General features: G+C 48.7%; 1 protein-coding gene across 3 annotated transcripts in view; it reads left to right on the forward strand.

The window, feature by feature from the left end:
* Positions 1-8,977: 8,977 nt before the first annotated feature.
* The window catches only part of ets1 (v-ets avian erythroblastosis virus E26 oncogene homolog 1), a 37,739-nt gene continuing 30,634 nt past the window's right edge, over positions 8,978-16,082 (forward strand). Inside the window, exons 1-3 of one of the 3 annotated variants that reach the window (XM_076050015.1) lie at positions 8,978-9,247; positions 10,707-10,816; positions 13,949-14,096. In XM_076050015.1, coding sequence (XP_075906130.1) covers positions 9,073-9,247; positions 10,707-10,816; positions 13,949-14,096 — 433 coding nt within the window. In that variant the 5' untranslated portion in view covers positions 8,978-9,072. The remainder of the gene's footprint in view (positions 9,248-10,706; positions 10,817-13,948; positions 14,097-16,082) is intronic. The other 2 variants (XM_076050013.1, XM_076050014.1) reach the window with 2 other exon arrangements.

Genomic DNA, 16,082 nt, shown 5'->3' on the forward strand with positions numbered 1-16,082 from the left:
AGATTTTTTGATTTTTAGAAGAAGAAGAAGAAGAAGAAGAAGAAGATGAAGAAGAAGAAGAAGAAGAAGAAAGGGAGGGGACAAAAGTCGCTTCTAGGAAGAAGACAGAGCAAAGACAAGAAATGGAATGTGAAAATGACAGACAGTGTGTAGGTGTGAGGAGGGAGGTGAGATGGCGGTGGCGCCGTAGTATCGAGTGAGAGAAAGAGAGAGGGCCAACTAAAAGAGAGAGAAGAGGTGGGGGTGGTGGGGGTGGGGGGGAAGGGAGGCTGAGAAGAAGGAAATGAAATGGAGTTTAGGGGGGCACGAGAGGAGAAATCTCCCGTTTCCCCCCCGAAAGTCCGTGGCACTATCTGAACTTAACATCCTTAAACCATCAAGTGAGCTCTAAAAATAACCTCCATCTCTCTCTGCGTGGCGACGAGGGGCGGGAGCGGGGGGTGGGAGGTGGGGCGTGGTGGGGGTCGGAGGGAGGGGAGCAGAGAGCAGGGACGACGGGGGGCCGGCCGGTGGATGGAAATAGGAAGAAAGCAGAGCTGGAGAGCCAGGGAGCCATGAAAGATGGAGTCATCTCGAGAACCAGCACCAGTCAGACAATATCGCAATAAAAAACTGGTCATGGAAACACCTCAACTTGGAAAAACCTCTCAAATATGGGCAAAAGGTTGTGACGCTCTCATGAGGTGGTTTTACAGACGTGTCCATATTGAGGCATATCGCAAAAGTGAAACACTTTTTTGGCATTTACATGTCACCGGACGTGACATATGGGGTCACGTGACCAGTTCACTTTAAGTGAAAATGACGCATTATGTTTGGACGGAGGAGGAGACTGAATATTTTTTTTTACAAGTAATCAAAGAGAAAAATATCACAACCATTCTTGACAGCAAACAACATCGAAATGCAGACTTACACAAGAAATGTTTTACCTCCATCCTCCCCAGAGTGGGGTCTCGCAGGACGAGATTTTACCAGAATTACGGCTTATGCGCTTCACACCATTCAATGGAAACACCTGCAAAACGCATTTGTACTTTGTCGAAATCTTAGAAATATCGCAGCTATAGACAGACAGAGAGACGCACAGGCAGGCAGGCAGATGGATGGGGAGTCGAAACAAAGCCAAAAAGCCTCAAACTCGACTCCAGCATGCAGCGTTTAATCCACCGGCACGTTTAATCTTCAACGTCCAGCCTAAAGCGAGCAGCAGCGGGCCGACGTTCACCTGCTGACCTCACGGGAGGATGCGGGTCCTAATTACCGCTCTTAACCACACCTGCATCCTGATGGCATTGTGTTTTTAAACCGTTCATGCTATTTATAAGGAATAAAATGCCCCAGGGGTGCACTTTAATCAGCTCTGTCCTCTTTTGGGCCTCCAGCGGGTGGAGATTATTGCAAAAGTCTCAACTCGACCTAAAAAACCCAGCAAATGTGGTCGCCTGATGTGAACCTGAAATTCTTAGGTCAGAGTTTTATGGATGGACGGAGCCGAGGCCGTGGGACTGCAGCGCCTGGAACCCCAGCATGAATCATCACTGATTTCCAACAGTTCCTCAAGGAAAACAACACTGGTGCCACTTTTTGGTGAACATTTCTGTCACAGAAAAATCACATTTTTTTATGTGGAGGTTTTATGGATCACCCTTTGCTAACCTTTTGTGGTGGGCATAGACGATAGATCATATGTAGCAGTTGGTATTGATCAATACCAGTGCAATAAGATTGACACTCAAATCTATTCGCATTGCTACAGTTTCACCAGAGAGACGACCAGGTTGTCCGGATGAGTGATGAGAGCATACTTGTCGTACTACACTCATAAAGATGTAATACATATTGTATATATCCATGTGTTTATTTTTCTCATGAATTGATTGTGACAATTCAAAAACAATTGAAGACTGATGCTCTGAGGTGAGAGAGGCCTTGAAAGATGTTGACAAGTTTTGTTTTTAATTGATAATCCACAAGAAAAAAAGATCACATCAACACATAATAGGTGATGAAAGTTCATTCAGATTTGGCAATTTGGTGATACGTCCACCTTAATTATTAAAGAGTATCTGTGGCACTGGTGCCTTGGATGCTTGGCACTGGACCAGTTCCAAATCTTACAGTATTGCACAATGTTGTGTGTACCAAACCGTCGGTCCAATCATCTTTGAGCTTTTTCCCTCTTCTCCGTGGGATGTCTCGCAGATGGACGGGTGCAACCCATCCCATTGTCTTGTCTTGAATGCGAAACTCTCCATCTGGTGCCAAAGGGAGGCCTGGTGCTGGTCAAGGCGGCGCTGTCCAAATGTTATTATGTAAGACGGAGACCAGACACGGGCCGGGGTTGCCTGACAGGCAGCACCTTCTTCCCGCTCATCGCCCTGATAAGGCCCCGAGCCCGTACACGACTCCTCGTGAGGCCAGCAGCACTGAGCGGAGCCGACAGGTCGCTGAGAGGCTCTGATAGCGGCTATCAGTGTGAACACAGCGGCTATCCACGGGAGCTAATGATACCTTGTTGGCTTGACGAGGGAGGAAGGAGACGTTGAAACCGCACACGGCTTTTCAGCTTCATGTCAGGCTTTTTCGTTCATTTAAAAACCTAGTTTCAGCTTTAGGCTGCAAGAACCGCTCCCTAATGGTTCCTACACAAACATACCCATTTTTAAAAAACTTTTTGGAAACATTTATTTCCTCATGAACAATCAGACATTAGTCATGAGGAACTTAAGGCACTTGTCAAAATATCACGCGTGCACATGATACAGTGCAAAAGAACTCTAGCACGCAACCGGGGAACAGTCAGAGTGATTCCAAACTCTAACCTTGGCGTCCCAATGGAGGACTGAACAAACCTAAATAGAACAAACTAAAGGGGAAACACGAGGCAAACTGAGGATAGCGACAATTCCTGCTTGTTACTCTCTAAATTGCACATACAACCATGTTGTGGGCTGAAGAGTCGACTGGACTGGCTGAACTGGTGTCCACTCTCACTCTTTTTGCAAACAACACATTGAGGTTCTCTGTTTGGCCATCGCTTTAATGAAACTCTGTGAGCTAAGCTAACTAGCAACAACACACCTCCCTCGGCATAGTTACATTTGCTTACATAGGAGGCTTCCTTCAACATCTCTCTGCAGTTTTCTTTTGATTAAACGCTTACAACAGGCCAGCTAAAAATTAGCTTTAGATTAATTTTTCCTGTATGACTTTTACTGACTTAAGATATAAAGTATGGTGCTGACGTGTGGATGGGCAGACCAGAAACCAGTCGGTTGTAGGTCTGCTGTAACTGTTTGCCTGACAATCGGAGTTATCTGTGTATGTGTGTGTCTGTTTGAGTGTGAGAGTGATTCCAGTGGGAGTTCCCAAATACGGTTCCTCAAATTAAACCGTTACAGTGAAAAAAAAAAGGCATCGGCCAATCACAATGGCACTTCACATCCATCTCCCAACGCTCGGTGTCTGTGTGTCCCATTGTCCGTCTGCCAAACCATGTGAGAACCATCAAAGCGAGACATGACTAAGTGCGGCCGCTGGTGAGGTGGCTGCGGCTCCGCTCCGAGTTCGGAGGAGGCGGCCGCATCTGTGAAAGTACCTCAGACCATTTACCGTCCCACCGTCCTGCTGAGATATGTCCGGAACTGGCGGCGCTTCAGTTTCCACTCTTCAGGGTCTGACCGTAACCCTTCACCGCGTCCTGTCCAACCTTTTTCGCCGCGTATTTCTGTCGCAAGCTTTGAATCCCAAGGTGTCACATTTTCCGTTCTTCTTTTGGCGCCTTGGACAGCTGGTTGTGTAACTTTTGTGTCTCTCTCACTGCTCATATAACACTTGACTTGTCCTCGTCGTTCTCGCCGCCTCGCTCTTCCTCTCCATCGCGTCTCCCAGGCCTTCGCCTTTGCCTCCATCTCCGGCCGGCAGTCCTCCCTCCCACGTCCCTAATGAGAGTGTGTGTTCCTCTGGCACTCTGAGAACCTCCTGGCCTAATTACATGACAAGCATCTCGTTTTGGGCCACTAATGAAGAAGAATAGCAAGTTCTCGACGCCACTCAAGTGCTGCGTATGTGCGTGTGTGTATGTTTTGTGGCGACGGGGTCAAGCTGGCCACTGGGTGGAGTGTTGTTTTCTGTGTGTGTGTGTGTGTGTGTGTGTGTGTGTGTGTGTGGGGGGGGGAGTATTCTGGCGCCAGCCCAGCAGCTTATCAAGCAGCGCGAGTTGGACTCAGCATCTCGTCCGCTTCCCTCGCTCGCTCACTCGCTCTACTCGCTCGCCCCTCGTCTCGCCTCACGTCTTTTCACTCTCACGAGGTTACGGCCAGGGCGCCGTTTCCAACGCACGCAACAATAACTACACGCTCAAAAGGGTGCCGATACAAAGCAGCCGCTCTTGACTTTTAGCTTCGATCGACCGTGCACGGCCCAGGCGGCATACTGCCCTCTGGTGGTTACACTCATTTCAACCGTCTTACTTTTTTTTTTTGCAGATTTGCTGGTTGAATTGACCTTGCGCGGCTGCTGCATCGCGCGGATAAAAGCAAGAGTGAACAAAAGCCGACAGTGCAGTTATAATGAGTGTTTTGCCTCTCACTCTTCTTCTTATATGGGTTTGATAATAAGCTTTTGTGCCCAACACTTTATTTCAAACATCAGATTTTCAGGTGTTAAGGACGCTGTTGCGTTTTTTTTGTTTTTGTGAAACACGTGTACTGTGTGTGCGTGTGCGAAATCAGTGGATTGATTTAACACAAGCGACCGACTGACAAAAGCTCCAGTGTGCCTTGCACACGAATGGACAACAGAGTGTAAAACCCACACACAGAGGAGAACCGGAGGGAGAAAGAGAGAGAGGGAGTGGGGGAGAGAGAGAGAGAGGGAGAGGGGGGGGGGAGGGAGAGAGAGAGAGAGGGAGAGGGAGAGGGGGGAGTGAGGGAGGCCCAGGCAGCACTCCAGCAAGTCAGCGTGAGGTTTTGGAGGGAGCCGGCCCCGTCAGAGACAGAGGATCGCTGTCCTGTACCATCATCCCCTGTGAACGGCCGCAGAAACACAAACCATCTGGAGGCTCGGCGCTGCACTCGGGATAATATCAAATATTGAGGATGTTTGTCTGATTTACGAGGCCTATTTAGGACTGTTTGGACAACTCGGCTGAGGGATTGGCGCTTTAATTAAAGATAATATCGAGGGCTAATATCGGGCCCACGCACCACCCACCACCCTCCCACCACCTTCTGCCTCACAGTCAACAGTGCAACAAAGTGGCGGTTCTGCGGGCCGAGACTCTGGCCCGGTGAAAGGCCCCAGTCAGGGCCGATACAAAGCCTCCTCCGTCCTCTGTCTTCCACCCGGGCCGCTGGCGTCCCCCTGCGCTCCCCCTCTCTCGGCCTCTCGCCTTTCTGCCCGTGCCAACAGCAACGCTGTCTCGCTCAGGAGCCGAGCCCACCGCGGCCGCGGCGTATTGATACTGCCGTAAAATATTACATCCTCACTTTATTCATTAGAGCCGGAGCCCTTTAATCTAAAAATAACGCGGGCAGGGAATAAAACAGAGTTTTCATCGGCAGAGGGACGAGGGCCTGTGCTTCACTCGCCCAGCGCCGCCGCCGCCGCTCGGAAACGCTGAGGCCCAAAATAGATGTTCTCCTCATAAAGGGCTCCTTCTTTGTAGTCAGAGTACAGAAACAACATCTGCAGGGCAGTTTCTACGGGGGGAACGGATTCGGGCAGGCTTTCAAAGAGAGAGGCGATCTCCTGTGAGAAGTGGTGGGCGGAGGACTTCCATATTCTCTTTATCTCACCCCCCCCCCCTCCCCCATAATCTCCCCCTTTCCTGCTCTTTCCTTCTGTCTTTCGCTTCCAAAAAATCTGTAGCAATCAGGACGATGCTAATAAAAGACCATTAATATCACCTGTCAGCGCTATCTTTGGAAGATCCAAAATGAGAAAGAGACAAAAAAGTGCAGGCAAGACTGGAGCTGCTGCTCCAAGACGCAGGGGAAGCTGGAGTTAGCGTTCTGCTGCTGCTGCTGCTGATGATGATGATGATGATGATGAGGATTTGGATGGAAGCGTCAGGGGCCACAGGAATCAATTAACGTCTCGGCAACAAACAAACACAAAACGAGCTGGATGGAACCATCTATAATGGCCCATGCTTTGCCCAAACATTTTGCTGAAAGTCTTTGTTTGTGAGATCTGCCGTCTCAGAATGTGGTTTCCTCATCGTGCCGAGACTGAAAGAAAACTGCAAGTTTCCATTTTTCATCTTTCAGTCATTTTCTGAACAGATGTTAGGGCACAAAAACGTTTGACCCCAATAACTTAGTTCAGATAGACGTGCGACATAAGAAAAACAAAAAAAAAGTTTTGTCTCTCTCAGATTTGGGTCGACCAGAAAGCACAAATACGTCAACGTTTCTCCAGAAAGAATCAGTTTCATCTTTGAGGTCGTCCAAGTTTCACAGTTTGTTTCACCCTTGTTAGAACTGAGTTTTATTTATTTTTTTATCCCTCATAGACTAAATCTTGTTCAGTTTTTCACTTTTCTGTCCAATATTAAAAAGAGAACAAAAGTTGCCAAGACAAACAAACTGAACTGCACTATTTTACTTTCTAATCCTGCGATGTTAAAGGGCAAGAGGAGCACATGTTCAAAGTTGTCTACATCTGGGATTCTAAAGATTATAGTTCACAATTGATCCGATTTTTTGGTAGTTTTTTTTAAGCCCTAGCTGTATCATCTTTTACCCTCAGGGCCTCACCCAGAAAGACCGACCGGATAAATCAGACAAAATTATTCTACGCGAAATCTGTTGTTAATGTTTAAATGGACAAAACTTGAAAGGGTAACTGGGTTAGGATGGAGATAAAACATTGCACTGCCTGGCAACATGAAATTACTGATACTTTACTGAACTTTGCTGAAAACGATGCTGATGTCATTCCAAATGTGGTTCAATAATGAAAATAAATTATAGGAACTCCTGTAGGCAAGTGGCTCTGTACTTTGGTTCCCAGCTGGCACCATAAAACTTGAGCGGCGGAGCAGGCGATGAGGTCCGTGAAGACCCCTGCAGGCCCGGCGTGATGGACAGCGCCGACGGCTATCTGCTTAATGCAAAACATGAGCGCGGCCAGCAGCGCTCAGGCCCTGACTGACGGGGAGAAAAGGCGGCACTCGGAGGCGAGGCGAGGCAAGGTGATGCGGGCAGCGCTGCGATAGTCATGGCGTCATGCGGAGCGAAAGAGTATCGCAGGGCGTCGCCTTTGAACCGGCCAGCCGGCTAATTGAAACAGCATTGGCGAGGCCATCGCGTGAAGATCTGCATCGCATTCATCGCCGCCGCGGTTTAATTTGCTGTCGAGGCAGCGGCGCGGCCCGTGCTCTTTGCACTCCCCGCAGGGCAATAAGTCACCCCCACCCCCCGACCCGAAGAGAGAAAACCCCCAACATGTAGGGAAGACCTGAACCTGCAGGGGCCCATGAAATGGTTTGGACAAGGTCTTGAAAAGGTGCAGGCTGCTCCTCTGCCACTGAACTCCTTACTCTTCTTCTTCACGCCCCTCACCTTAAACTTGACCCCGCCACCCCGCCCTCCCCCCCCCCCAACTCTCTCTCCAGCACACACACACACACAAACTCAGCCCTTTTAAGATTTACGGCTGAGTGCAGTGGCTGTCAGGACGCTTGAACCGTGCACTTTCTAATTCAAACAAACGCCGCGGCGAGGAGGAGGAGGAGAGGTCACGGAATTATCCCGGGGTCCTCAAGGTGTTTCGGATGAATCGCAAGTGTTGAGCGTTATAGATGACAGAAGCCGGCGTGCCAGTCGGTCGGTTAACCCACTGGCGGGATAACGACAAAAAAAAAAAAAGGAAAACAGAAAAAAAATAAATACATACGAAGCAATAAATACGCGGCTAGATAAAACTCTAGATAAAACGAACAGCTGGTTATCGGTGAGCTGCTGGATGTAGATCTTCTCATTTCGCAGACGAGCGGCCAGCGTTTCTGTCTCGGGTGAAATCAGACGCTGAGCGCTGGTTTCGGAAGGTGCAGGGAGGGAGTGACACGACAAGCAGCGGCGAGGAGTGACAACCTCTTTAAGATGCTCTCTCAGGTGTCCCAGACGGCAGCGACGCGATGATTGATGACTGATTTGTTTCAGCCTCGTCTGATCAACGACCCACTTGAGGATGATTGCAAACAGACTCAAGTCTTCCATAGGTGACACACACGCACATGCTCGCTCTTGCAACAGCTGGACTCTCGTCTATTTTCTACATCAGTAGTTTGCACCTTTTACACATATCATATACTTTATATGGATTGTTGAATTTACTAATGACTGTAAACACATTTCACTCTGATCGGAAACTCTAACAGACACGTGATTAACGATCTGGACAGGATCAAAGCCTGCGTAACCTTCTGTTTTCAGCCTCCTGTAACCAAAACTGATACTCTGAACTTCAGCATATTTGGAGGGAGACAACGGGTAGATTTGGAGGGGCGGAGCCAACACCTGGCTGAGGGTGTGGTCACTGACCTCAGAAAGGTCATTGCCCTTTGTGACAATTTGCAGCACTTTAGAATCAGAATCAGAATCAGAATCAGCTTTATTGACCAAGTTTGTACATGCCAAACAAGGAATTTGACTCCGGTTTATGTTTTTAAGCACACGCCTTCTGAAAAGCGAAGCCAGATGACAGAAGTAAAGGATGGACTTTTCTCATCAAGTTGACTGACAGGACAGAGGGGCAACTTTTTGCTGAAAATGTTAAAAAGGGTGATTTTTGCCTCGCCCTTGTACTCCATCAGCGCCGAAACGCAGCTCCGAGCCGACTGGATGTTGGATTAGTAAACCACAGCCCCGTCGTTTTTGAAGTGTATAAATAGCCTCACGCATGAGGAAGCATCCAGAGGTGGAGAGAGAGAGAGGGAGAGAGAGAGAGAGAGAAAAAAAATGAATGCATTGAAATGCAGATCAGAGACTGGGCAGCCGCTTCTGTGCATGTGCCTGCGCAAGTTGCACACCTGCACTCTGCGTGCGCGCATGTGAGCCCCACATGGTTGGATGTGTGGATCGCAGGAATTTGGAGAGGATCACCGTGCGGCGGAGGGAGGGACTTGGAGCGAGCATAATATTCCTTCCTCCGCGGGGCTCGCTGCGAGCAGGTACAGCATCCGTGCAAGCAGTGCAGCCGCTCAGCCGTCAGCCGCCTCCACAGGACGCTCCTCACGGTGAGTGCTCAAACTTTTCCCTTCCTTTCTTTTTCTTCTTCTTTTTATCTCGTCCTTCCTTGGAAGAAGGCGAAGTTCACCGCGAATGCCGTGGCGTGGATGGGATTGTGAGGTTGTGCGGTTATTGTGGCAGCCTCGCAGTGGATGAGCGTCGCCTTGAAAACTTTGCTTCGGGTGTTTTTTTTTTGTTTTCTCTCTCTCCCTCTTCCTCACTTCACTCCGTCAGGAATTCGCTTTGATTAAGATGTAAAAGTATGCTTTTTGACTCATCCGTTTATTGTTTTTTTTTGTGTTTTTTTTTCAACTTCACATCCATCTCCCCTCCATTTTTAAATAATCCCCTATACTTGATACTGGCTTGTTAATTGGCGCTCTGCATGAATGCAGCTATACGTATGAATCCATTTCAGTGACAAAAGACATAATTATTGCCACGAGAAGCCTTTTCACTTTTATTCCCTCCATCAAATCCAATTCTGTGCAAGTCAAAAGCCGTAAGGTGGTGCATGCATCTGGATATGAATGGCTGAAATGATTCCCTCCCTCCTTCCCTCCACCACCCCTCTTTCAAATCCCTCCTCCGGTGGAATTAGAGCGTCTGAGTCTTTTTTTTTTTTTTTTTTACCCCCTTCTCTGACGAACATCTGCAAGCATTGAGCATCATCGCATCCTCACCCTCCCCAGTCTGTCAGTCTGTCTGTCAGTCTGTCAGCCTGCTCGCTAGATTGTTTAACATATGAATGTTGAGGTGTGTGTGTGTGTGTGTGTATGTGTGTGTGTGTGTGTGTGTGTGTGTGTGTGTGTGAACTACGAGACCTGTGCGCACCAGCAGCACCTTCACCAAGCCTGCAAGGTGCTGTGAAGCTCTGGCACTTCTTCTCTAGTTCTCTCTCACTCTGCTTCCACTAAACAATGTGTTGAAGAGGTGATGAAGCAAAAGCCCCTGGGAAGAGGGGTGGGGGGAGGGAGGGGGAGGGAGGGGTGTGTGCTTGAGCGTGAGAGGAGAATGAGGACCGGGAGATTCTAAGACTCTGATTGGACGGATTTGACCCCCCTACCTGTTTTGTTTTTTTTTGTTTTGTTTTTTTTTCCAATAGGATCAGCTGTGTTTACTTTAAAAGAAATAAAGCTACATTCAAACACCCCCCCCCCCCCCCCACACACACACACACACACACAAGCCCACAACCAGACAAAGAGTGGATGTGATGACGTGTTTAAAGTCCCTCAGTTCCCCCCAAAAAACATGTTTCCCCCCCTTCATAACTGTGGAGCTGCAGGTTGTTTAAGATGCAAGCACACACACACACACACACACACACACACACACACACACACACACACACATATACATCTCACACTTGCGCTTTGTGTGTAAACAGCCTGTGATAGATAGATCACTTCACCCAGCATTGTATGCGTGTGTGTGTGTGTGTGTTTGTGTGTTGAATCCCTCCAGCAGCAGGCCCTGCTCCTGTCGTCCACGCCGCTGCGTCGGCCATGAGTTACTACATGGATCCAGTTTCCTCCTACCCGGCCCTTCACCCCTGCGACCGTCTGGCCACGATGGTAAGACCTCGCTCATAAATTACCTCCGAGTTAGAGCCGCCGTCACGGCTACCTGCCATGCAGCCAACTGGCCAGCAGCGTGAGGGACACAGCGTGTGTGTGTCAGTGTGTGTGTTTGCTGTAAGAATGTGTGCAGGGATTTAGTGTGTGTGCACACAAGCTAAAAAAAAAACAAAAAAAAATGAAACTCTGGATCCTGTCAGGTCTCAGGAAGACACTTTATCTGAGCAATTCTTTTTTCCTCCTTTAGTGCAACTCCGGAGCTGGGTTCAGACCTCCAGAGTTGCACTAAAACTTGGCCTTGGAACACGGCGTTCTTGTGATTTCAACAAAAAGGTTAGGAAACCCAGCGGTTGAACAAGGCCTTTTCTTTTTTTCCACTTGCAAGTGCTGTGACATTGTCCTCAGTGCACCCCTCCCTCCCTCCCTCCCTGTTGCACAACCGCCGCCGCGTCCGAGACGCAACTTCTCTTTAGTAAGTCGTCTTCCAGTCAGAAGCGGGAGTCCGGCAGCGGCCTGTTTGCTGGAACACTCTCGGTGACGAGACGGCTAAATAGAGGAGTCGGCGGCGGTTGGTGGCCGGGAACATTGGGATTCCTGTCAGATGAGCATTTGGTGGGTTGGAGGCCAAGGAGCGGCAAAATAAATGCCTCCATTTGTATGCAGAGCGCCGGCACATTAGGATAAGAGAGCGGGGTTATATGCTAATGGCAACCCCACCCTGGCCTGATAGAGCACACGGACAGATCCGGCTTCCCGCCTCCTAATTGGCTCAGGTGTCGGGGCTTGCCGCTGAAATTGAGACGACTGTATAGCGGCGCAGCCTCGGTCAAAAGGTGAGGCCGGGTCGCCCTCGGTGGCTGTTTGCTCACAAATCTCCATGAATAATGCGCAGAAACAGCGGCGGGGCCCGGTGTGTTTACGCTGCCGCGCTCATCGCCGCCTCGTCTGCTGCACAAACAGTGCGCAGAAGAAGAAGCCTTGACGCAACAGGGGCGTTATCATTTCATAAACAAGCGTATAACGCGGCGAGGCCTCCTGACCTCGGTCCTCCCGGTCTTCATGCAACCTTAATCAGGTTTCCAACTATACATTCAAAGTGTGACAGATGTCAAGCTGCACCACAGTCGGCTTTAGTTACATGTTTCTTATGGAGTGGAAGTTTTGCAGCAGGTCCTCACTTGCATCGGAGAAGCGAATCATGGCAAAATAATTTAAAACCTTATTTTGCCCCGTGATTGGCTGCTGCTGACTTGTCCAGGTTGCATCCAGAATTGAGGCTTGGATTGCATGTTTTTGGCCTTCCTGCCAAACACATTCACGTGTGTTTAAGATTGAAATGCATCAGCTCCAATGCTATCATAGGCTGCAAAAGTCTTTGACACACTTGACTTCGGATCACTCAGAAGTAGCTGAGATTGAAAGATTTCTTGCAAACCTCACATCTGGATGGCTTCCAGTTGGTCATAGTATGACCAGCCCAATCAGCTTCCACTGAGGAAAAAAGAGGCGGGGCCTAGAGCCAGCCAGGGTTTTTGACATAAACAGCTGCCTCGTACTATTACCAACATGCTCAACCAGCTGTACAGATATCTGGGTAACTTTTATTTAACGTTACAAAAAAAAAAAAAAAAAGTTTATCCAATCACCTTCCAGTTGTTCAACGGGCCTCCCCTCTCCAAACACCGGCTAATCCCCCGAGTTGGTGAAACATGACATCTGGCTTTCAGCTTGGACTGTTTGTTCGTCAGCGTAAACCTGAGAAACGACGTGAGGTTTTTATTGTTGACTCTCTAAAATAGTCACTGACCTCAGCATGTATTTTACTCTGGATGTCATCTCCAGCAGCGTCCCCGTCAGTCCGTCTGTCTGTTTGCCCCATAAATACTACTTCCTCTTTTGGCTGATAGGAGGAAGGAGAGGAGGAGGACGCATCCCACGCGAACCTCCGCAGCGCCTCGTAAACGCGCCCCCCCCCCCCCCGAATCCTCTGGCCGTGTTTGCAATCCATAAAGCCGGCGGCCCCGCTGATGAACGCCAGCGTTCCCAAAGACGAGGGATGCTTATCAGATGCGGAGTCACTCCGTCAGGCAGCCTGTCAGTTACGCCAGCGTGTGCAAGTGTGACGCTGTTGTTGGATACCACGACGGGAAGACTTCAGCGGCAGGAGCAGAACCTTCGGGTCTCGTTTTGCACTCCGCTGCTGTGAGACGGGCAACTTTCACTCCTTTGCACTCTTACACGTCAGAAAAATTGCTTTTATTTTGCGAAAAACTGTAATGGAAACGCAGCTACTGTGTCCCGCACTTTCATCAAAACACTCATTCAACTTTCATCTTTTCAAAAAGAAAAATCATTTGTGGTTCGATTCTTGAGAACGATCCCGCCGTCCTGCTCCCAACACTTTCTATTCCCAAACATCTAACAATATCCATTCAGGCTTGTTTTTGTTTGTTGCCCGGCAAAGGTTTGGATAAGGCTTTCGTATGACCTCCTCCCCAAAGAATCGCTGGTGTCCACGTGTTTCATTCCATATCTCTCCTTGGCCTCCCTGTCATGTGCTGACTCCAGACTTTAGATATTTTTGTATGTGTGTGTGTGTGTGTGTGTGTGTGTGCGTGTGTGTGTGTGTGTGTGTGTGTGTGTTTGATAAGCGGAGTGAAACAACATAACAAAGATAAAGACAGTGAGTCAAATTTAGCTTTGTGGGGTTATCGTTCCAGGGGAGACAATGACCAAACAAACATGTTTAAAAAAAAACAAAAAACAAAAAAAACCTTGGGTCACCCAGCGGGCCAGAGTTGCTGGACTGATCTGTTAGGAGTTTCCCAGGTCCTCTGACCTCCCATTGCCAGAGGACCTGAGGCAGTTTTCCATTGCTTGAGGTAATAAAGAAGTGCACACATATTACATGGTAACAAATGAATAGCTGTTTAGCCTGATGGACATTCGTCATGCAAGATGCCCTCTCCGTATGCCTTCCACCTCATCGTCCAAACCTTTTTTACAGCCCAAAATGTTTTTGACGATTCTTTAATTTTGAATTTAGCAACAAATCGGAATCATCGTCTGACTGCTTTGCCGGTGGTGGTAGCTAAACGTCACTCCTTGTGTGTGTGTGTGTGTGTCCAGAGGCAGAGCGGAGGGGTGGCGGGCGGCTCGCATGCCCAGTTCCCGGCAGCCGTCCACCCCCAGCAGCAGTACTACCCGTCCCAGCCGCTCTACGTCCAGGATGTCCCACTGCAGGAGGTCCCCAACGGACACGACGTGTGCCCCACCGGTAAGAAATCAAGGCTGACCTCAGACGTGGCGCTGACAGGAACGGCAATATATTAGTTTTATGCGTCGTTAGTTTTTTGTTTCCACCTTTTCCAGAATTATTCTTTTTTTCTAGCAATGTTTGCATAGAGATGGAGATGAAAAGCCTATGCTTTACCTGTGATGTCACAAGCCGCTTTTCCATTAACAATAGAATTGCACAAAACCTAAATATCGCAATAAAAAACTGGTAATGGAAACAGCTAAACTTGGAAAATCCTCTCAAATATGGCTAAAAGGTTTTGACGCTCTCGTGAGGTGGTTTTTCCAGACGCATCCATAGAGAGGTGTATCACAAAAGTGTCAAGGAAAGACTTTTTTGGCATTTACACGTCAGCGGACGTGACGTACGGGGTCACGCGACCAGTTCACTTCAAGTGAAAATGTTGCTTATATTTGGACAGAGGAGAAGACAGATTTTTTTTTTTTTATTACAAGTAAAAAGAGAAAATTATAACAACCATTCTTGACAGCAAACAACATTGATATGCAGATTTACAGAAGAAATTTTGTACCTCCATCCTCCTCAAACTGGGGTCTCACGGGGTGAGATTTTCTCATGTGCTTTACACCATTCAATGGAAACACCTGCAAATCGCAATTGTATTTTGTTGAAATTTTAGAAATAATGCTTTTATTTTGCAAAAACTGTAATAGAAATCCCCGGCCCCAGTTTTGCCTGCAGCTTTCGAAACGCCTTAGGTTTGTCGACTCAACAGACGAAGGTCCAACAAAGCAAAGGTTTAGCAGCAGGCTGTAAACACAGGGCTAAACACACAAAATAAAGGTTTCTTTGAATTATTCACCAACTGAGGCCACTCCACCGGAATATTGGATGAGGAGAAAAAAAGATCTAAACGTTTTGAAAATTAACATTTTTTGTTGTTGTGAGGCAAGAAAAAAGATCAAAGTTCTCAGACGTTTTTAACAATAATGATGAACGACGGCAACTGTTGGAGATCCATCACAAATGTTGCAACATTCTCAACTTGATTGTTTTTGGAAGCCTTGGAACACACACACACACGCGCGCGCATGCACACACACACGGTTTCCAGGTGGCTGTGGTGACGCTGGTGACCCAGAGGGCAACGCTTTTACCAGACACACACACACACACACACACACACACACACACACACGCCACCTCTCCAATGTCTCTCCTCTCTTCAATCAAACATTCTGGATTTCTCCCCCCCTGCCTCTCGTTCCTTTTTTTCTTCCCTGTTTTATTTTAAACTGGAACATTCCTTCCAGTGCGTTTGCCTGCGCTTGACTCTGCCTCAAACGTGATTGATACCGGGCCGACTGGGACGCCTGCCACGGGAGAAGGGCAGGACAACCTCTCTTCCGCCTCCTCCCCGCGCTGGATGCAGGGGAGGAGGCGGAGGGTCGGGGGGGTCGGGGGGGTTGGGGGCGGTGGTGCAAAAAGTGGGGGCCAAAGGGCGGCCATCTTTTTCCCAAGCCTCTTGTTTGGTCTCTGGAGAGGTGGAGGAGGTCCGAGTGTGCGTGTGTGTGTGTGTGTGTGTGTGTGTGTGTGTACGAGGGGGGAGGCAGGATTTGATGGGATTTGCTGATGTTTGTTGCTGGAGACACACTCCTTCAGAGGCCTCACTTCATCGCTCCCAGTGCTAAACCGTTGACATAAACATCGATGAGTGGAAAAAAATGACCGACCGCTGACCCCCCCATCCCCCCCACCCCCCCCCACCACCACCACCACCAACCCTCCACCTCCCAACTTATTGCTTTTTTTTCTTTCTTTTTCTCGTTTTCTGTTCCGAAACCTACGTTTAAATTGCGCTGCGGGCTCAGCATCGGCACGCCGAGACACCTGGAGTCGTTTGGTGAACTGGCCTCGGGTGTCTCTCGGTGCCGCTGAGGGTTTCCTGCTGCTCTCCGTGTTATGAGTCCTCGTTAACCTCAAACGCGACCAAATACCGACTGA

The sequence above is a fragment of the Nelusetta ayraudi genome, unplaced genomic scaffold, assembly GCF_046127955.1.
Source record: "Nelusetta ayraudi isolate G7.1 ecotype Tasmania unplaced genomic scaffold, CSIRO-AGI_Nayr_v1 ptg000120l, whole genome shotgun sequence".
Taxonomy (NCBI): Eukaryota; Metazoa; Chordata; class Actinopteri; order Tetraodontiformes; family Monacanthidae; genus Nelusetta; species Nelusetta ayraudi.